The following is a 21988-nucleotide window of genomic DNA, read 5'->3' as shown; positions in this document are numbered from 1 at the left end:
TCCTTCCTAGCCTTAAAGTTCTAATTCTATTAAATAGTCCTTCTCCTTGCCACTTCTTCCCATGGTATATGGGGTGGGGAATGGGGGGACCAGAGCTGAGGGTGAAAGAGCATTTCCCGAGTACTCCAGGGAGTGCAGGGTGGGGCTCTGGGAATATAACCTTTCTCCTCAATCCCGGATTAGGAATGATGGTGGAAAGGGGGGGGGGTTGCCTTTACTTAGGACCCTAAGATGTCAGAGCTGAGCAGCACATTAGGAAACAAGTCTGGCCACCTCAATTTTTAGATGGGCAAATGGAAGCCCATCGAGAAGTGTGAATTGCTCCAGGCCACCAAGCCAGGCAGTCCCTGCCCCCTGGTGGGACAAGAGGAGGCACTGAGTTGGCGGCTAGGACTCCAGGGCCTCTGTCATCATCCTGCTGCTCAGGCTACTTGCCCATGATGCCCAGGTTTTGTCACCCCCAAAACATGAGCCCCGGGGGATAGTCAGAGGATTATTATGAAGACTTGAGGGAGGGAAGTGGGGAGGCCATTGGGACGCTTCAGAGAAAGCCACCTACTCTCTGGCCTTAAACTAGGGGAGAGCAGAAAAAGACTCCTAGCCTGGCTCCTAGCCTCGAGGCAGAAGATCTTCCACCCACTCTCACCACCTTCATGCTCTGCCCTCTGGGCAGCAGCCTCTTTCAGCTGGGAGGGGAACTAGAGCGTTAGCAGGGCCCCCCTTGCTCACCAGCCAGCCAAAGATGCATAAGTAAGACTCTGAAAACTCTTGAACCCCAGTAGGCCATAGAAGTCTAGGGGTGTGATAGCACTCATACTGCCTGCTGGCACGGAGCAGAAGTCTAGAGACTCTTCTAAGGTAATCCCTAGCCCAGCCTGCTGGGCATTTGGCCAGCAAACATGAACACACACACACACGTCAATGAATATGAAGTTCTTGAAAGCCACTGGGGTAGGGAGGTCCCTGTAAGCTAGGTCTGCCTTAAGGACCTAATTCCTCATCACAATTTTTTTTTAACTGTGGTAAATATGTGTGTAACAAATCGCTTGTCATTTCAACATTGTTTATATGTACGATTCAGTGACATCAGTTATCACCATAACTTTCTGAAAAGTAGATCTGAGGCAGAACTCAAATCCACGCAAAAAGACCAGACCTAATGGTCTGACTGAGACTGGAAGAGCCCTTGAAGCCATGGCCCCCAGATGCTCTGTTAACCCAGAACTAAAAACCATTCCCAAAGCCCACCCTTCAGACAAAGGTTAGACTGGACTGTCAAACATAAAATAATCGTCATGAAGACTGTGCTTCTTAGTTCAAGCAGATACACAACACCAAACAGGCGGTTCCTGTCCAGAGGCAGGATGAGAAGGCAGGAAGGGACAGGAGCTGGTTAGATGGACACAGGAAACCTGGAGTGGAAACAGGGAGTGTGCTGTCACATTATAGGGATTGCAACTAGTGTCACATAAAATTTTGCGTGAGAAATTAACTTGAGCTGTAAACTTTCACCTAAAGCATAATAATAATAATAACAAAAAGTTAAGTTGAACACAAAGTACATCACACTCACAAAAACACACAGAGGCAGAAGACCTTCCAAAAGAAAAAAAAGAAAAGTAGATCTGAAAAGGAAGAAGGGATGGACACTCACCTTCTCATCCCCAACAGCCACTCCCCAAGAACTGTGCTCTTTGGTGAATGCCTCCAGCTTCACTGACACTAATTAGTCTGAGCACAAGAACCCTTCAGAACCACTTCTGAGCCCACACCTTCCTTCTGTGACCTCCTAAGCCTGGTCTTGGTCTTACGAGCTAGGCTGTTGAGGCAAATTCTGGTTTATGAGCTGCTGGGGGCCTGAGGAATGGCCAGGAGCCAGTGAGTGCCAGAAGCTGTGGAGCCTGGGAACCCCTGGGAGATGACACTGGCAACTGTGATCTTTAGCCTTCATTCTTCATCTGGCTGTCAGAGTTGTCCCACTTAATTGCCACATGTCAAAAAGCCCCAAACCTACTCCCTGAGGTGACAAATCAGAGCCAGGATCCTCTGGGCTGCCCCAAACTCCTCTCCCACATTCCCCAGGACCCTCTGGCCTGTCCTTTTTACTCATAGCCAAATCACTTGCTCCAAGCCCCTTGTCTTTGTGCCTCTCTTCTACCTCTGAGCCCTCTCCTTAGTTGCACTGTCCTTGGAGCCATACTCATTTACGGTATTATACAATGTAAGTAATCGCTGCCTATTATTATCCTTAGTGGTTTCTGCAGCTTTTCATATAGATGCCAATCTCGTGTTAGTCTCAAGCCAGCACAAATATTCATACAATCCACTCTCTGCGGGGACCCCAGCACAGAACCAACCACAAATGCCTACATGCTTGTAGATGATGTTGCTGCATCTTGTCATTGTTCGAATTTCAAAGTAGGAGATTCAATGCATGGCTTCCCTTAGCCCACCCTCATTTTCACCAGATGTTCATTGGGCACCAACATTAGGTATCATGATATGGTTCCTAGATGGCAGTCAGTAACCACTTTAGCCAGAGGATCATAGAAAAGGGAGGTCATGCCTAGGGGTGCCAAAGGTAGGCCCAAAGCTTAGGCAAGAAGGAAGGGGAAAGTGGAGGGAAATGGAAGCAGAAAATGAAGTGGATAAACAGAAGAGGGAAGATGAGAAACGCTGTTGTCAGAGGAAAGGCAACGAAGGAGCCTTGGCTGGAGCCTGGGGATTCAAAGCATTTGGATGGGGTTGGGCAATTTTGTTGGACTTTCTGAGGACACTTGCAGGGTCAAAATTTGGGTACAGAGTCCAGGGATGAGAGGAACTGTGAAGAAAAAGTTACATGGAAGTGAGGGAAAATGGGAAGAGTAGAAAGACTCTTGAGTGATGGCCCAAGGCATCAGCTGGGTTCTGTGACGGAAAATACCAGGTGGGAAGCTAAACAGGCTATTCTAGTGTTTCATTCCCACAGTAGTCATGGGTATATAGAACACTTCCTCTGGGTCCTGCTGAACAATTCATTTCACAAACTTTGTGCCGATAAAGAGACAGAAGAGAAATAGAAATGGACCGTGCCCTTATAAAGCCTAGGATCTAGTGGGAAGATGGACATGTAAGCAAATGATTATAAAATAGTGTGATAAATACTGAAATAGGTACCTATGTTAGGTGTACTATGACAGCAAAGAGGATAGGCATCTAAGTCAGTGTGCATCTACATGTGTACACACTTGCCAAATAACAGCAAACATTTACTCATCACTTACTATTTGCTAGGCACTGTTTTGAGAGATGTATATGAATCAACCCATTTAATCTTCACAACACCATGAGGTCAGTAGTGTTATGATATCCATCTTATTGATGAGTAAGCTGAGGCATGAGAGCTCTCAGCTATTTTGTTATTCTGCCTCTCCTTTCAACTTCACACCAACTCTACAATTACATGTTATTTCAGTTTTACAGATGAGGAAATATTCAAAAAGATTAAGCACTTCACCCAAGGTCAGCCAGCCAGTAAAGGACAGAGTTAGAATTCTTGACCAGGTTTGTCTGAGTTCAATATCCCATGCTCAGTCTGCTTTCATCACTAGAGACAACCTATTTGACTTTACTGTGCCTTGGTTTTGCCGCCCATAAAACAGGAAAAAATCACCCTAAGAAGTGTCCTAGCCTGGTAGTCTACAGAAGATCTACCTATGTAGGGTGGGGCCAGGAGGTGTCTTGCCTGATGATAAATTTCAAAATCAGCACAGAGCTCCTAGAACTCTTTCGCTGGCCATGAGAATTCTGGAAAACAATTTCATTGTTATCTTCAACAGATTTTACGGTGTCACAAGAGAAAGCCTGAAATAGAATTGGCTGCCCTTAACCCAGTACAGGCTCAAGGGAGCTGTTTGTCTAGCTCTGAATAACCCATTCTATAAAGAATACTCTGGGAATTTCCTTCTGTGGCAGGGTATTTGACTGGGTGATTTCAGTTTTGCTGGGCCAGATTAACTCTCCTCCCCACCCTACTACCATTAGAGCATTGGCGCTATTCAGTTTTGAGATAAGAACCTTAAGGTGCAGAGGTATTTAAAGGCACGAAAGATTATCACAAGGAAGGTGGGAACCAGTTAATTTCCACCTCTACTGAGGCTTGGTCAAGACAGCAGAGACTTTGAATATAGCTACAGGAATTTAGATTAGATAGAAGATAGGTGAGAGATGCTGGAGTAGATTATATCAGGTTAGAGGATCCAAGCTGTGGAATCTACCAGACCAGCACTGTCCAATAGAAATGTAATGGAGCCATACACCTAATTTAAAAGTTTTTACTTGCCATATTAAAAAGTAAAAAGAAACAGGTGAAACTAATTTTAATAATATATTTTATTTTAATCAATATATCAAAATATCATTTTACATCTAATCAATATAAAAATAATGAGGTATTTCACACTCTGTTTTTCATACTAAGTTTTCAAAATCTAGTGTGTATTTTATACAGCTTATCTCATTCCTGACTAGCCACATCTCAAATGATCAACAGCCACGCGTGGCTACCAAACCAAACCCATTGCTGTCGAGTCGATTCCAACACATAGCGACAGTATAGGACAGAGTAGAACTGCCCCATAGAGTTTCCAAGGAGTGCCTGGTGGATTTGAACTGCCAACCTTTTGGTTAGCAGCTGTAGCACTTAACCACTACGCCACCAGGGTTTCCAAATATGAGGCTAGGGCTAATATATTAGACAACACAAATTTAGAATAGCCAATAATTGCCTGACGCTCAATGGTAAATACAAGATGTAGTCTGGTTTGATGTAAAGGAGAAGGTTTTCTAGAAAGCTTTCAAACCAGGACCTATGAGTCTGGAAGGCCAAGAAAACGTTACCTCTTTGAGTTCTTCTCAGCCTTTATCATTGCTAGAAACACAAAGACTCATAGCCATCTGGCAATTCTTGGAACACACTTAACAGTGTTCTGTGTTCTCTACTCTGTAGAAGACCTGACTCCCTCGGGACTGTCAGTTTCAGCATTTAGTGGCTTGTTAACCCAGTTGGGAACAGCACTGTTCCAAGGAGGGCAAAGGAAAGGGTTCTATCCTGGTACAGACAAGTTAGTTCTAGTTTCTCCATAGCAAGAACAACGCCCTTTACCCTAGCCAGTCAGCTGTCTTGTTGGTGTGAATGCCTGGACACGAAGGAACAAGGCAGGACGGAGAGGAGGAGAGGAGCAAATCTATTCCCATGTCTGGGGTGGGGTGTGGGGACGTAAGTACAGTCACAGCCTGGCTACCTTACCTGCACTATTCCCTCTGTCTGGGGTACTCTTCCCCCAGGTATCCGCCTGGCCCTCTCCCTCCCCTTGTTCTGGTCTCTGAACAATGTCATCTCCTCAGGGAGGCTTTCTCTAACCATTATTTCTAAATTAGCCACCTCGACCACCCCATCTCCATCGATCTCTCCTCTTACCCTGCTTTATTTTTCATCAGTACTTACCACTACCTGACATTATAAATTTAGTTGTTCACTGTCTGCCTTCCCCATTAGAGTGTTAACTTCATGAGGGCAGGAACTTCATCTGGTTCACCACTGTACCCCCGGAGCTTGGCTTAGTGTTGGCTTCTGATAGGGGCTCAATAAATACCTGTTGACTGAATGAAACGAAAACTCATTATAACTCAGGAAGAGAACAAATGCAGTGAGGGAGCCATGTTTCACAGTTCCGTTTTTTTCTCTCAAAATTTCTGCAACTTAGTTGAATTTGGATCCATTCCCTTCAACATTTATATGCACCACAAGATGAAATAAATGAGAGAAATAACAGGTACTTTCCAAGTGCCCTGCCAATGATGTAACCTCTGCTTCTTCCATTCCTAATAATTCAGAATGGTTTAATCTTCTTGAATAGAGTTTCTGGAAGTCCTCCCCCATCTCATGTCTCATCATTAGAAACCAACATAGTTATTCCCTGTGAATGAATTGGTTTTCTGAATTCTATAACCATTAGGTTAAAAAATGATGGGTCGGGAGGAACTGAGATGAGTTAGTGGCAAAGACACAGACAACCCAGCTGAGGATACAAAAGGGCCTCAGAATGTTCCCGGCATTCTCCACTATCATATCAAAGGGATTTTTTTTTTAATATAATTTTTATTGTGCTTTAAGTGAAAGTTTACCAATCAAGTCAGTCTCTCACACAAAAACATACATACCCTGCTACATACTCCCAATTACTCTCCCCCTAACAAGACAGCCCGCTCCCTCCCTCCACTCTCTCTTTGCATGTCCATTTTGCCAGCTTCTAACCCCCTCTACCTTCTCATCTCCCCTCCAGGGAGGAGATGCCAACATAGTCTCAAGTGTCCACCTGAGCCAAGAAGCTCACTCTTCACCAGCATCTCAAAGGGATTTCTTTAGCCTCTAAGAAAGAAGAGCTCAGAGCTTTATATTGCTAGAACATTGCCATTCCCCCTGCAACTGGGCAAAAGGACAGAGACCGTGCTTCATATTTACAAAGGAAGAAACCAAGAACACAAAAAAGCAAAAGAGATTTTCCTCATCCCTGAATCCCACCCGAAAAGGTAGTGAGATAGTATTAGCTGGGTCACAGAACACAGGGACCAACTTGACTATTCACAGCTACATTCCAGTAAATGTCATTTCCTAAGCATGAGTGGTTCCCCAGAGTCAAGAAACAAAGGCCTTATCAGACCAACTGAAAAAGAGGACCTGATGTCCCCCATCTCACCCATCCAAACCACAAACTCTAGAGTCTCCATTCTATGCCACAGAGACATTTACTCTTCCCTTGGTGCAGGGTACACACCAAAGTGCATTCAAGAATCCTGAGACATCCCATCCACATTGTCAGGCTGGCCCAAAGCAACTTTGCCAGGTGGCCTAGAGCCATCTCATCCTTGTTATTTGATAACTTACTTAGCATGTCTTCTCCAAAGAATGTACTGATAAAGGATTCTTGAGGATGTTGAAGAATTTTCAAACCTAAGGAACAAAAATCACCGAGAATAAAGTTGGAGAAGACATATTTTTGAGCACTGGGGCCTGCCCACCTCACATTCTGTGTAGGTCACTCACTGATCTGTCAATGTAGTTCATCCTACAGAAGCAATTTCAGGAACACAGTGCAATATGTCAGTGGATCCTCTTCTGGTGAATGCTTGGTGGTATAGATACTGCCACCATCCATCTGACAGTTTATTGTACTGTGGTGGCTTATGTGTTGCTGTGATGCTGGAAGCTTTGCACCAATATTTCAAATACCAGCTGAGTCACCCATGATGAACAGGTTTCAGTAGAGCTGTCAGACTAAGACAGAGTAGGAAGAAAGACTTGGTGGTCTGCTTCTAAAAATCAGCCGGTGAAAACCCTATGGATCACAACAGAATATTGTCCAACATAGTGCTGGAAGATGAACCCCCCAGGCTGGAAGACATTCAAAATACACAGTGGCCACAACAATGGACTCAAGTACTGCAACAATTGTGAAGATGGCACAGGATTGAGCAACACTTCGTTCTGTTGTATGGAGCTGACTCAATGGCAGCTAAAACAACAACTCTATACTGGCTACTGGGGGGAGCCTGGAAATTCCACTCAAATTGAATCTAAATGAAGCCAGGATCTATGTGGGAAAGAGCTGTATATATGGAATCATACTATAGTTTGGTTTTCATTCCAGGTTTATCATCTCCATCAGTAGTCTCCTTCTAGAGTAAAGGAAATGCACACGGCTTGAGAGTCAGAAAACATGGGTGTGATTCCTGGCACCACCCTACTGTAACAGCAAATCTTGAGCAAGTGTTCTAAGACTCAACTTCCATATATGTAAACGGAGATCATAATAATTATATTTCCTCATATAATTGTAGTGGTTTTGAAGGAGTCTCCACAGGTTTGGTCCACAGAAGCTCAGTGAATCACTGGTTTGTCTGAATGTCCACGTACCTTGGTGCTATCTGGGTCAGACTGCACCTCTCGGGATCAGGGCTTGGGTGGGGGACTCACCCTGTGAGTGTCTAACATGCATAAGCAGGTGCTTAACCAGTACAATTTCATGATGGTGAAAACGAAAAGTTGGGGAGAAAAAGCTGAGGAGAGTTGAGCCAGGGCTATAAAAAGTCCATAATACCAAGTGTTGGCAAAGATGTGGAGCCTGGGGACCCCTCATCCACTGCTTCAGCCACTGCTGACTGGAGTGCACACTATTTTGGAGACAGCAATCTGGCAATATCCCACAAGGATGAAGATGCCCGCTTCCTACGTATATCTTCTAGACAGGCGCTTTCACATGTGTCATGGGAGAAGTGTACAAAAATGTTCGTAGAACATTGTTTGTAAGAAGAAAAAATGAAAAATAACCTGAATATCCTAAATGTGATGTATTCACACAGTGGAATACTATACAGCTGTTAAAGTGAATTAACTAGAGCTATGCACACTTCCTGGATGAATCTCACTAATATGAAGGAAAAAAAGAGCAAGTAACATATACTGTGGGTTCAGGCAAAACTAAATGATACACTGCTGAGGATACATACACATATATATGCATAAAGAGTATAAGAGGAGATGTGGGACTGATGGAGTCCCTGGGTAATGCAAACAGCGAAGCATGCAACCACTAAGCAGAAGTTTGGTGGTTTGAATCCATCCAGAGGTGCCTCGGAAGAGAGGCCTGGCAATTTGCTTCAGAAAGATCACAGCCTTGAAAACCCTATGGAGTGAAATTCAACTCTGAAACACATGGAGTTGTCGTGAGTTAGAACTGACTTGACAGCAAACAGTTTTATGGGAATGATAAACACCCAATTTAGGAGGGGGCATCATCTGGAGAGACAGGTACACAGGGAGTTTCAACTATATCGATAACAGTTTATTTTTTAAACTGGGTGGTGAGTAAAGGGTATTGGTTATATTATTCTTTAGAGATCTCTGCGTGTTTGAAATAGAACAATTTTTTCAAAGAACTAGGATTTGAGGAGTCTTACATAAAAGAGGTGGAGAAGTAGGGTCCCTACTTGTGGAGAGATTCAGAGCTGCTGCTGCTGCCACCATCTGGAACCCAGAACTCTAGCATCTGCCAAGGTGGTCAGGGAGAGACCCAGAAAAGTAAAGCCTCTCCTATCAGCAAGAGGAGAAGGAAGGGCACTTTGAAGCTGTCCTGCTCTGTTCTGAACCCCAGTTATTGGCCTGCACCCCAGCCCCCTGGGTGCAGAGAACCACAGATGGAGGAAACAGCTGGGCGGGCAGCCCAGGAGGAGATCGGAGGGATGCAGAGCAGAGGCAGGTATGCAGGCACACACACAGACGCACACCTCTGCATCCTACAGGCGCACAAAGCACGCAGGCAGCCACCCACACGCTGACACAGATGCTTCCATTCAAAAAACCTGGAACAGGCACCCTGACAGTTGATCGCACTGTTACACACACAGACACACAGACACACAGACACACAGACACACACACACACACACCCCTTCCTGCTGCCCACTGACCCCAGAACTTGAGGCACTGCAGAGCCTGCCACCCTCCCTTTCTCCCAGTGCTGGGTTTTTCCAGCCAGAGCCTCACTCCCTCTACTGCAATCTCTGGAAATTGGTGTCTGACGTGGCTGCTCCTGCACGTTATTTATTTATTTCCTTCTTTGCTCCCGCCGAGACCCTCCTGTCAGAAGGAGAGCGGCAGTCCGGGAAGGAGACAGCCAGGAAGCTGCGGGGATACACAGACGCAGGAAGACCATCAGAAGCCCTCACCCCGCTCTTCTCCAGGGGGGCCATGAGCACCAGGCAGGGGGCCAGAAGAGATGAGGGAGACACTGCTGGGAGGGGACAGGAGGCACAGCTTCGAGACGGAGCCCACCTGAGCCAGCAGCGCCGGCTCAAACAGGCCACCCAGTTCCTGCACAAAGACTCCGCCGACCTGCTCCCCCTGGACAGCCTCAAGAGGCTCGGCACCTCCAAGGACTTGGTGAGGCAGCCCCTTCCCCTCCCTGCCCCAAGAAAATCCCTGGGCCCTTTCTCTTCACTTCCCAGATTCTGAGGAGGAGGGGGTGAGAGGACCATAAATTGCAGGCCTCAAGCCTCCAGGGTCCCCCTCCCTTGCTGAGTATAGGGGAGGGACAGTCCCTCCAACTTGCAAGGCTTCACTTTGACTGCGCTCAGGCTCTTCATTGGGGGTGTTTCCATGGCTTGATGACTCTGAGGACCCTATTGTTATCACTCAACTTCAACGTTTTCCCCTAACAGTCCAAAGCTTATCTTTAAGAATGCTGAGGAGCTTTGCTATTTAGGAGTAGAGGCTGAGAGGAATGCAGGAATCCACTGGGGCAGTCACTTACGGCTGGGAGGGCCGGGAGGATGGGTCAGCTTAGGGTGGTGGTTTCCCTTCTCTCCCCAAACTATAGATTTCCTCATACCAGATGTGTCCATTCATTTGCCTTTTCCCCTCATAGAATTAGACCATTAAGAGCCTCCATCCTTGCTGGAACATCAGGGTTTCATATGGCTCTTAGCTTGGGCCACCTGGTCTCCCTGCATGCCCCACTCCCTCCCTCATAAGTGGATGGCCCCTCCCCAGGCTTCTTTCCTTCCATCCCCCTGCAGCAGCTTTGGCCTTTAGAGGGTATGGGGGACAGGGGTAACACTGAGGAAGGCGAGTGGGCCAGGGGACATGCCCACATACAGCCATTCCCCTCTGAGAGGAAGCAGTAAAAAGCATAAGCTTTAGAGCCACATTGCTTGGATACAAATCCTGCCTCTGCCACTTACTAACTTGGGGGAGTTACTTTAAATCTCTGTGCCTCACCTGTTCAATGAGCATCAGGTTAACAGTACCTACCTCATAGGGTTGTTGTGAGAGTTATATGAGCTAACCCATATAAAGCACTTAAAACCGTACCTGGCTAGTGAAAGCACTATATACACGTGGACTATTATTCCTCCAGGTACTGTTCCATTCAGCCTGAGCCAAGGTAAGCTCTGCAGAGCGCACAGAATATGGAACAGATCTGGTCTCTGACCCAAAGAAAGGAAGGCCTTCCAAGAAAGCTTGAGAGCACTCTGTTTTCTCTTCCATCTCTAGTCAGGGCCCAGGAGGGGGCACTCAGCAGAGACATCTCTGGAGGCCTGAGGCCACTCCGGCTGCCATTATTTCTCTCTGGGAATCTGAAGGCAAACCCATCCCCTCATTGCCCTTCCTGGCCTACCCCTAACCTTTCCATACTCCTCCGAACCAAGTGTCTCCCTCCAGGAACCCAGCCCAGAGTCCAGGCTATCCCCTAGCCCCATTCCAGCATCCCCCAAGGAGGAGAAGTGATCTGACTGGGCTCTCAATTCCAAGAACTCCCAGGGACACATTCCCCTCTGTAAACATGGCTAATACAGCTGAAAAACAGGCAGGGAATAGGGAAGCAGGTTCTTTGGCTCCTGCAGCTAGGACCCTATAACCTCTGCCCTTTGGGGATCACGCTACAGGTTCTTTGGCCCCTGCAGCTAGGACCCTATAACCTCTGCCCTTTGGGGATCACGCTACATCTCTTTTATTTGGCCCCAGATAAGAAGCTCTCTTAGCATTGCCATCCAAGAGTGGCCCAGAAAGGGAGACAGATCCAGCCTTCTGATGAGAAAGTTCTCGGCTTGTCACCTCTCCCCTCTGCCTCAGGACCTCCCAAATTGACCCCTAACAAGTTACCTCCTGTGGCTTTGGGAGCAAAGACACAACAGACTGGGACTCCATGAGTCTCCCTTCCTGGGATGGCTCTGGAGCAACCTTTATGGCAGTGGGAATCTGGAGCCTGTGACCAGCCGTGGGAAAGGTTGGAGGAGACGGGAACTGGAGAGCCCGGTCTTGCCGGCCAGTCCCAGAGCTCAGAGCTCGGTGCCCTGTTCCCAGGCCCATGTCTCCTGCCAGCAGGGCTGCTGGCAGGGAGCAGTCTCAGGGGCCTCATTAAGCCCAGGGTACAAAAACAATCCCAGGCTCCCAAGGAGAGAGGGCAGGTGAAGAGGAGTGTGCAAGGACTGGACGTTCATTCTTCAGAAAGCATTCATCGAGTGCCTAATATATGCTGAGCTAGGCCCTGGGATCTAAAGATGAATGAGATACAGACCTGACCTCAAGGGCTTTTCAGGCTGATGGAGGAGTGAAATCCACTAATCACATCTGTGAGAAGCAGGAGAAAGGGACAAAGAGGAGTGAAGGAGCAGTAACCCAGCCTGGTTTCCTGGAGGTCAATCCTGCATTAATTACAGGGTGCTCATGGGAACCCCAGATTTTTTTTTAAACACCTCTCCCACTGAATAAAGCATAGTTCCTGAGAAGTCTGTGGGGCTAGTTGTCCAGTCTGGCCTAGAGGAGAGTAAGAAAGAGGACTCTCAGGAAGAAGAGCGATCAGGAGCAAAGCATGGAGTCAAGAAACAGCTTGGTGCTGGCCTGGGGCTGTACAAGCAGCGTAGTCGCTGGGCAGATGTTCGGAGTGGCTAGAGACGAAGCTCAAGATTCAGGCAGCAGCCAGGTCTAGGCTGTGTGTGGTCCACCTTAAAAAGTTTGGGCTCTATCATGTAGGAAGTGGAGGGTCTTTGATGGATTTTCAACATGTGGGTAACACAGTGAGTTTTATGTTGGTGCTTTAATGTGCACTTGAATCCCCTGAGGACCTTGTTAAAATGAAATTTCTGATTCCGTAGGCCTGGGGGTCGTGCCTGAGATTCTGCATTTCTAACAGGATTCCAAATGGTGTTCAAGATGCTGATCTGAGGACCACACTTGGAGTAGCAAGGGTTTTATTTCATTTTTTGTTCTTTTAAAGTTGTTTTTTAATTGTGCTTTAGATGAAGGTTTACAGAGCAAATTAGTTTCTCATTAAACAATTAATACACATATTGTTTTGTAACATTGGTTGCCAACCCCCGCAACATATCAACATTCTCTCTCCCCTTCTCGATTTTGGTTTCCCCATTTCCCTTCCTCCAGCTTTCCTGACCCCTCCTGCCTTCTAGTCCTTGCCCCTGGGCTGGTGTGCCCATTTAGTCTCATTTTGTTTTATGGGCCTGCCTAATATTTGGGTGAAGGGTGAACCTCAGGACTGGCTTCAGCACTGAGTTAAAAGGGTGTTTGGGAGCCATACTCTCAGGGTTTCTCCAGTCTCTGTCAGACCAGTAAGTCTGGTCTTTTTTGGGGGGGGTTAGAATTTTGTTCTACATCTTTCTCCAGTTGTGTTTGGGGCCTTCTGTTGTCATCACTGTCAGAGCAGTTGGTGGTGGTAGCTGGGCACCATCTAGTTGTGCTCGACTCAGCCTGGTGGTGGCTGTGGTAGTTGTGGCTCATTAGTCCTGTGGACTAATCTTTCCCTTGTGTCTTTGGTTTTCTTCATTCTCCCTAGTAGCAAGGGTTTTAAATAACTGATAATGGAGTCTTCCAGCAGGTGTGTTTGGCAGGCAGTAGTATGGGGAGAACATGGAGACCACTTAGGAAGCTGTTCCAGTGGTCCAGGAGAGCTGTGGCGAGGCCTGAATAAGGGCAGTAATAGAAAGGAGGCATGGACTCTATAAACACAGGAGGCAAAATGGTGGAATTTAGGAAGTGACTGGACAGGGGTTGTGGTGTCTGGGGGTGAGGGAGAGCTCAAGGTTGACTCCCAGCATCAGAGTTTTGCAGAATTTGACTCCTTTTCATGACACTATCAACCCTGGGATCTGCAGCCCATTGAAGGATGAGGTCAGAGAGGAAAAACTCCTAGTCAAAAATGTAGGTTTAAGACAAAATTTCCCCCAAACATAATACTAATTCCTAAAATGTCCCGTTAGCCAATAGGTCAGTCTACCATGGACTGTTCTCCTCTTCCCATTTTTTTATTGTTGAGCAATCCATCGAAGTCCCAGAAAAACAGCATCATTTGATACTAGGGTTCACTTGGCTTTAATTATCTGGCTGCTGGGTCCCTTGGGTAAGGTCCTTCTCCTCTTTGTGTCTTTGTGGCCTCCTGTCCTTTTCTTACTCCTGTGAGACTCAGGAATAGGGTTGGGTTAGGAAGAGCATCCTGGAATACATAAAAAAAAAAAAAAAAAAAAAAGGAATACATAGGGTAGGGGAACTGAACAACCTGGACACTTCAATTTAGACTTGTCTTCCCCTTTGTTTTGTGCCGGAGTCAGCAGCCGCACAGTGTGATCCAAAGACGCCTGATGGAGGGAAACCAGAGTCGGCTTCAGGGGGAGTCTCCCCGGGTGCAGGCCCTGATTCAAGACCAGGAGAGCAGCAGGCAGACCAGTAGGACAGAGATTCCAGTTCTTCTTGTCAATTGCAAGGTGAGAGGCCTCCTTGGGCTTCGACTTTTATTACCAACCCTGCCTGTGATGGCTCACTTCACCCACACTCCTTTCTCCCTTCCACCCTGATGGTGAGGGAGGAAGAAAGAACCTCTCCCCGAGTCTGGACCTAAAAACGGGGTCTTCTGTCTTCTTTGGAGCCCTGGGTGGTGCAAACGGTTAACACGCTTGGTTGCTAACAGAAAGGTTGGAGGTTTGAGTCTACCCAGAGTTGCCTGAGAAGAACGGCCTGGCAATCTGCTTCTAAAAGATCAGCCATTAAAAACTCAATGGAGTGCAGTTCTACTTCAACACACATGGGGGTCCCCACGAGTCAGAATCAACTCAAAGACAACTGCTTTAGGAGTCCCTGGTAGCACAAATGGTTAAGTGCTCAGCTACTAACCAATAGCTTGGCAGTTCGAATTCATCCAGAGGCACCTCAGAAGAACGGCCTGGCAATCTACTTACAAAAGATAAGCAGTTGAAAACCCTATGGAGTGCAGTTCTACTCTGAAACACGTGTCTTAGTTATCTAGCGCTGCCATAACAGAAATACCACAAAGAGAAATTTATTTTCTCATAGTCTAGTAGGTTATAAGTCCAAATTCAGGGCATCAGCTGCAGGGGAAGGCTCTCTCTCTGTCGGCCTTCTTATCAATGTTCCCCTGGATGAGGAGCTTCTTCATGTGGGGACCCCGGGTCTAAAGGACATGCTCTGCTCCTGGTGCTTCTTTCTTGGTGGTATGAGGTCCCCAACTCTTTGCTTGCTTTCCTTTCTTGAGAGATAAAAGGTGGTGTAGGCCACATCCCCAGGAAACTCCCTTTACCTTGGATCAGGGAGATGTTACAATCCCACCCTAATCCTCTCAACATAAAATTATAATCACAAAATGGAGGACAACTGCACATGGCCTAACCAAGTTGATACATACATTTTTGGGGGGACATAATTTGATCCATGACAACATGGGATCGCCATGAGTTGGAATCAACTGGATGGTTTTTATCTTCTTTACTCTCTGCCTCAATCCATCTTCATCTGTCACCATTACTCTATCCCCTTTCTTCTATCAAAGTATAATATTTAAACATGAACATGAAAAGACTTTAGTCTGCTCTACATATATGGATGGTGTATGCATGTGTGCTAATGTAATTCTCCTGGAAAGGGCTCATGTGTTCCAAGGTGATGGCCTCATTTCTGAAGCCATCTAACCACTCACCACCATTGAGCTGTTCCCAGTAAGTGGTCACTGCTCCTCTGCCACTCTTTGCTCAGTGCTTCCTCTGCCTGGAGAGCACTCTTCCTGTTCTCCAGTCATCGTATGCCCACATCCTACAATCTCTGAAGGCCCAGCTTAGATGTAACCTGCTCCTTGAAACCTTTTCTGATTTCCCCAGTAAGAAATAGCCTTTCCTCCCTCTCAATCTCTATAGCACTTTACTGACAACCCTCTCACAGACCTTAAAACTTTCTATCATATTATTGTTGTTAGGTGCTGTTGAGTCAATTCCGACTCATAGCAACCCTACTGGACAGAGTAGAACTGCCCATAGGGATTCCTAGGCTGTTATCTTTACCGGAGCAGATTGCCAGGTCTTTTCTCCCATGCAAGCCACTGGTGGGTTTGAACCGTCAACCTTTCAGTTAGCAGCTGAGCACTTAACTGATGCACCATCAGGGCTCCTCCTTTTACTATATAGTAGTTTAAAGGACAGAATTCATTGACACATCTTCCAATAACTTATCTCGTGCATAGTAGATGATAAATAAATGCATGCCATGTAGAATAGTGAGACTACATATGCCTGTCTATATCCTAAGGACATACCAAAATGTCTGTACACATGTCCAGAAGAAAGTAGACTTGTCTTCCTTTCTTTCTAATGAAGAACTTCTTGGTTACTCACATCTGAATTTCCTAACAAGGATCCCAGTCTTCTTGTCCCTCCTCCATTCCCAACCTGGTGTCTGCTACCCCTCAGCCTCCCAAGAATTCCTGTAAACAAACGGATCTCCATGTTTAGCCAACTTTCCCAAATTTATGGACAAATTTATGTGTTGCTCTACTTCCTTTTTTGATTCTTCTATCTGAAAGTCAATTTTGCCTCAACTGCATGAGTTCTGTAAACATTACTTGTAAAGACTCAGGCCATTCCCCCCAACTCATTTCTTTTTTATGTATGTATGTCCATTTTTTAATTGGGTTGTTAGTCTTCTTATAATTGAATTGAGCCTCATTGGATTAAAAAAAATTGTTTTTTATTTGAATTTTGGGAAAAAAATCCTTAAATTTTTTTCTTAATGCAACAATGACTTTCAGTATTTTCCCTGCAACACCTCTCAAGGATCATTTCCTTGCATGTTTTTGCATGTTTGCAGTACTTCTTTTCCCAAACTTGCCAAAAGTTATAAAAGACAATGTCACTGAGTAAAACACTCTCTTTTACTTCTGCTGCTGTTGTTGTTAGGTGCCGTGAATTCTGATTCATAGCAACCCTATGTACAACAGAATGAAACACTGCCAGGTCCTGCGCCATCCTCACAATCGTTGCTATGCTTGAGCCCATTGTTGCAGCCGATGTGTCAGTCCACCTTGTTGAGTCTACTTCATTGGCAATGCATAGTTGTTTGGACTTTCTTTGCTTCATGCCAGATATCCTATTTGATTTTGTAGTAGAAACAGTACGCTCATTCTATCAGAAAATCTGGGTAAAAGGCTGCTCAGCAGTGAGCAATATGCTCCCTGATCCATGACAATTGGGATCTCTATTTCAATAACATGAGCTTTGAGCAGGACTTTTGAGGTCTATCAATCAAAAGTGAACGGCCACAATTAACCTTCTCCCTGGTGCCTAATTCATTTTCAGTTAGTAAGTCTTCTGGAATCATAAAAGGGCTGGGGAAACTGAAGGCGCCAACCCTGTCCATTTTCCTGGGACTCACCAAGTCCTCTACAACCCCTCCCTTTCTCAGTGCCGGGACCAGCTGCTGACAGTGGCTGTGGACACAGGCACACAGTACAATCAGATCTCCACTGGATGCCTCAGCCGCCTGGGGTAAGAGTGTCGCCCAAAAGAGTGGGGAGTAGGGAGGGTACAGGGTTTCTTTTTTGGGTGATGACAATGTTTTGAAATAAGATATTGGGGATAGTTGCACAGCTCTGTGAATATATTTAAAAAAAAAACACTGAACTGTACATTTTAAAAGAGTGAATTTTATGGTATATGAATTACACCTCAGCAATAATGCTGTTATTTAGAAAAAAAAAAAAGGAGACAGGAAGTTCTGGCCGAGAAGACATGGGGGCCAGGGAGTGGATGAGAACCTACAGCATGGTGCAGAGGGACATCTGTTGATTAATGGGGGCGGCAGGCGGGCTTGTGGTGGCCATAACCCTTATTTCCTAACCACAGGTTAGAGAAGCAGGTCCTTAAAGCCCCAGATGGGGGCCTGGCACCTGGGCCCCCAACCCAGGTGGAGCAGCTGGAGCTACAGCTAGGGCAGGAGACTGTGGCATGCTCAGCCCGGGTGGTGGGTAAGTCGTCCCTTCATCGGCACTCCAGCTTCCCACCTGTTCTATCTTTTCTGAGCAGGCGCAAAGGCAGAGACTAGGCCTTTCAGCCCCTCCCAACACCAGACAAGGTGTTCCTGTAGAGTCTCTGATCATCCCCAACCTCATGCCAATATTCTCAGACCTGGGTGATGGGGTGGGCAGAGAAGGGGTGAGTGCAGACAGGAGGGCAGCAGGGGCCACTGGACACCCTCCAGTCTCTTCTGTTTTCAAATGGTTCCCGCAGATGTTGAGAGTCCTGAATTCTGCCTTGGACTGCAGACTCTGCTTTCTCTCAAGGTAAGCAGGGTGTTAGTACTTGCACCCACGCTTGGGGCCTGACTCAAAGTGCTGGGAAAAGAGGTAGAAGGCACAGGTGTGGAAGCATGGGGCAGGTTCTGATAAGAAAGACTAAAGCTGGGAGGCAGGAGTCCTAGTCTCCAACTTGCTTCCTTGCTGTTATGTGCTGTCGAGTCAATTCTGACTCCTAGTGACCCTGTAGGACAGAGCAGAACTGCCCCATAGGATTTCTGAGGCTGTAACCTTTACAGAAGCAGACTGCCACATCTTTCTCCTCCAGAACAGCTAGTGGTTTAGAACTGCTGACCTTTCAGTTAGTAGCCAAATGCTTTAACCACTGCACTGCCAGGGCTGCTTCCTTAAAAAAAAAGGTTACTTATTTGCCTACAAGTGAAAATAGAGACCTGGGTTCCTCCCTTGACAGGGGTCCAGGTGAACAGGAAGCGGCGGAGGGAAAGCAAAGAGCAGGCAGAAGCTGTGGGAACTGGGAGAGGGAACAAAATAAGGGGGCTGGGAGAGAGGTGGCCTGCTGAAGCCTTCTCTCACACTCTCCTCCTCCCACAGAGCTGCATTGACCTGGAGCATGGAGTGCTGAGGCTGAAAGCCCCGTTCCCAGAGCTGCCCTTCCTGCCTTTATACCAAGACCCTGGCCAGTGACCGCTGTCCCAGTCAGTCCCCAGTGGGAAATCCCTTGCCTTAGGGGAAGAGTTGTGTGGGGAATGAGGCATTACTAGAGCCAGGCAGCTGGGGACTAACTACTGCGTCTGTCCCTTTTATTACCACTGACCCCCACTGCCCTATCTCCCCCATTGCGCCACACCCCTCTCTGCTTCTGCAGCAACTGCCCTCTCCCCGCAGGGTGAGTTTTCACCAGAGACAGCTCCGGATCCAGGGTCCTGGTTGCCCTGTCCTCCCTCAGGAAGAGCAAAGCCGAATCAGGACTGCAGAAAGGGACAGAGGCAAAATGGGGCCCTAGGCTTGGCCCTTGGCATGACAGGAACTGGTCTGAGTCAGAGGCTGCAGCCAACTGCCCTCCTCGGCCTGTCCCCCAACCCTACTCCAAACACCACTTGACTGCCCTCACTTGCACATCTCTTACCTCACCTTATCTCCCACAACGAGACTGCCGCAATTCCCCATCCTGGATTTTTGATCCTTCTTTTGATCCTACCTTTCCGATTCTGCACGCATTTGCTCACAGGTGAATGGGGGAAGAAGTGGTAAATAGACATTCCAATGCAATACAGAAGGTGTTGGTAAAAGAGTGTTTAGCTCACAAGCCTGGGCACTCTTTTATTAGCTACCTTTTCTGGGGTTGCAAATGTCTCTAAAGCCAGCAATTGTTTTATTACACTGTGCAAAACCTTAGTTATAATATTTACTCCAGATATTAACCCTTCTCCTCTTACCTTTTGTACTCACTGGGGGGGGGGGTGGGGTCTGTGTGGAAGAGCCCTTTAGAGAACTGCCTCTCGAAGGTAGACAAGTTGGTGGGGTTTTTAGTATTTGGATGTAACCTTGCCAGTATTCTTCCTTATTTCTAGAGGTATTCACCTCATTAGGTCTTCTTACCCCTCACTCCTGGTCCCCTGAACTTAAGCTTGTCCTATCCTGGAATCAGTGGCTTCCTATCCCTCTGCCAAGCTCTGAGCCAAAGTAAAAAGGCAAGCAGGCTCTTCTGACTTCACTGTGAAGAGAGCTGTCCAAACCTCAAGAAGCCAGACCACTGAATGTATTCCTAGTTGGTTTGAATCACTCAAGTCATGGATTAGGGATAGAGGAAGATAGCAGTGTAGCTAACCTTGACCCTGGGCCAGGAACTGGGACACTGGGGCTAGAAACAATATCTTGAACTTGGGGTAGATTAGAGGAGGCCCAAGAGGCTGCTGTGACACCTTCCCTTTCTTCCCTTCCTTACCTTTCTTGGCTAACTCCCCTGCCCTCAAAAGGAAAGGAAAGGATAGGAGCTTATGTACCACAGGTATACTACTACCCTGGTCTCACAATCTTAAAGGATTCCCTCTCCCTCACTGCCTTGCTCCATGACCTCTGCTTTCCTGGGTCTCGCCTTCTTCCTTTCCCTGTGTGCCTCCTGCTACTTCTGTAACCACAGAACCCAGGTCCAATGGCAGACCCTCAGCTCTGCTGCTTCTCCACTTGAATAAATCCTTGTTTCTCTATGCGGATGTCCTTCTCTGGTCTTATACCCTGCTTACCAGGAGTTGACTGATAACTCTCCCCTATCCCCTTATAGACAGGAAATATGAATGTGAACCCTTCCCCTGGTTGTCCCATCTGACTAGGGTCAGTATAACTTAGACCAATGACTTTCAAACTCTTTTGACCATAACTCACGGTAGGAAATATACTTTACATTGCACTCATTACACATGTACGCACACACACACACAATTACAACAAAACAATACTTACCCATAATGTGAGCAAGGCACTCTGGGATTTCCTATTCTATTTTATTCTATTCTATTTCATTTACTTAAAAAATGCTGGCCACGACCCACCAAAGGATTGCAACCTACAATTTGAAAAACACTGATTTAGAGTACAGAGAATCAAGAACAGAAGGGAGATAAATGATTCAAGACAGAATTCTGATTGTGGTCTGGATCATAAACCTGCATCAGATTTTTAAATGACTACTGTATTATAGACAGGAGCCCTGGGGGCACAGTGGTTAAGTGCTTGGATGCTAACCGAAACGTCAGCAGTTGGAACTCATCAGCTGCTCTGCGGGAGAAAGATGTGGCAGTCTGCTTCTGTGAAGATTTACAGCCTTGAAAACCCTTTGGGGCAGTTCTACTCTGTCCTATAGGGTTGCTACGTGTTAAAATCGACTTGACGGCAATGGGTTTGGTTTGATTTGGTATTATGGACAGTAAGATGCTTTTTTGGGAAAGTGGCTGGGGGGAGAAATGGGAGCAAGGCCTATGAAGCTCCACGGTGTTTGATGAATGTGGCAAAACAAAGCACTGACCCAATTTCTTTTGATAAACTGAGGAAAACCATCTCGAGTCTGCTAGGAACAGAAGTTAAGATTCAGACTGTAAAATATCCTGAACAATCCCTCAAAACCAAAACAAAAGTGGCTAAAGACTAGTCTGCCATTCTTGTGATCATTACGAATGCCAATGACCTGGAGTTGTGCTATGAAAGACGGAGCTTGGATGGGGTATAGCTCTCCCTTCAACTGTTCGTCTGGCCATGAAGCCTGGCTTCCCTGAAGCCTGAAACCTTCCTGGTTTCCTGTTGGAACCATGCAAAGGATTTGGTTTCCCTCTTCACAAGCGAGTCTCTGTTCTTTACACAATGAGAATGGGGATCTGGGGGTGGAGGGTGGTCCCAATTTGGAACAAGGTGGGGTCCTATGACCCTGCTGTATGAAGGGTGCAATGCACATGGAACTGCGCAGAGGGCAAACTTGTCTCCTTTCACCAAAAAGACCGTGAGGTCTATAGCCACAGTCACCCTAGGGTTGCCACCATCCTTCCACGCCCAGAGTCAAATCCTGCTCCTCTATAACATATATTCCCTATCCTGCCAGTACCACGGATACCCTGAGGGGTAGGAGGCTCAGAAGGATCCTTTGTCAGCTAAGGATCAGGCAAGCCCAGCTAGGTGGGATCCTGGAGGCTGGAGGGAGCACACTGCTGTGGCTGGTCAGGATGGTAGAGAGTTTGGTGAAGCAGGGCACGGGCTGCAGGAAGGTCATCAGGATCTGAGAGCAAAAAAAGGGGCTGATAAGAGGCTGCAGGTTTCCTGGGCACCGGGGCAACTGGACTTCTCCAGCCCCCACAGCT

The 21988-nt window shown here is 46.8% G+C and overlaps 2 protein-coding genes across 3 annotated transcripts in view; one reads left to right on the top strand and one right to left on the bottom strand.

Moving 5' to 3' along the window:
* The first annotated feature begins 9697 nt into the window (after positions 1-9697).
* NRIP2 (nuclear receptor interacting protein 2) lies at positions 9698-18827 on the top strand. The gene is made up of 6 exons (XM_049882212.1): positions 9698-9979; positions 14161-14313; positions 17294-17376; positions 17734-17855; positions 18118-18170; positions 18735-18827. The coding sequence occupies exons 1-6, from the start codon at positions 9788-9790 to the stop codon at positions 18825-18827; spliced, it is 696 nt and encodes a 231-aa protein (XP_049738169.1). The 5' UTR covers positions 9698-9787.
* The window catches only part of ITFG2 (integrin alpha FG-GAP repeat containing 2), a 26303-nt gene continuing 18573 nt past the window's right edge, over positions 14259-21988 (bottom strand). For both annotated transcript variants that reach the window (XM_049882191.1, XM_049882192.1), the window contains exon 12: positions 14259-21906. In XM_049882191.1, coding sequence (XP_049738148.1) covers positions 21803-21906 — 104 coding nt within the window. In that variant the 3' untranslated portion in view covers positions 14259-21802. The remainder of the gene's footprint in view (positions 21907-21988) is intronic.

The sequence above is a fragment of the Elephas maximus genome, chromosome 4, assembly GCF_024166365.1.
Source record: "Elephas maximus indicus isolate mEleMax1 chromosome 4, mEleMax1 primary haplotype, whole genome shotgun sequence".
Lineage (NCBI taxonomy): Eukaryota > Metazoa > Chordata > Mammalia > Proboscidea > Elephantidae > Elephas > Elephas maximus.
Note: the sequence above shows the minus strand (reverse complement) of the source record. Positions and strands in the feature narration are given on the sequence as shown.

Excerpts from the sequence above, each read along its gene's own strand:
- NRIP2 (XM_049882212.1), top strand. The coding sequence starts at position 9,788 with ATGAGCACCAGGCAGGGGGCCAGAAGAGATGAGGGAGACACTGCTGGG. Across the intron at positions 14,314-17,293 it reads TTCTTCTTGTCAATTGCAAG|TGCCGGGACCAGCTGCTGAC; the intron begins GTGAGAGGCCTC and ends TCCCTTTCTCAG. Across the intron at positions 17,377-17,733 it reads GGATGCCTCAGCCGCCTGGG|GTTAGAGAAGCAGGTCCTTA; the intron begins GTAAGAGTGTCG and ends TCCTAACCACAG.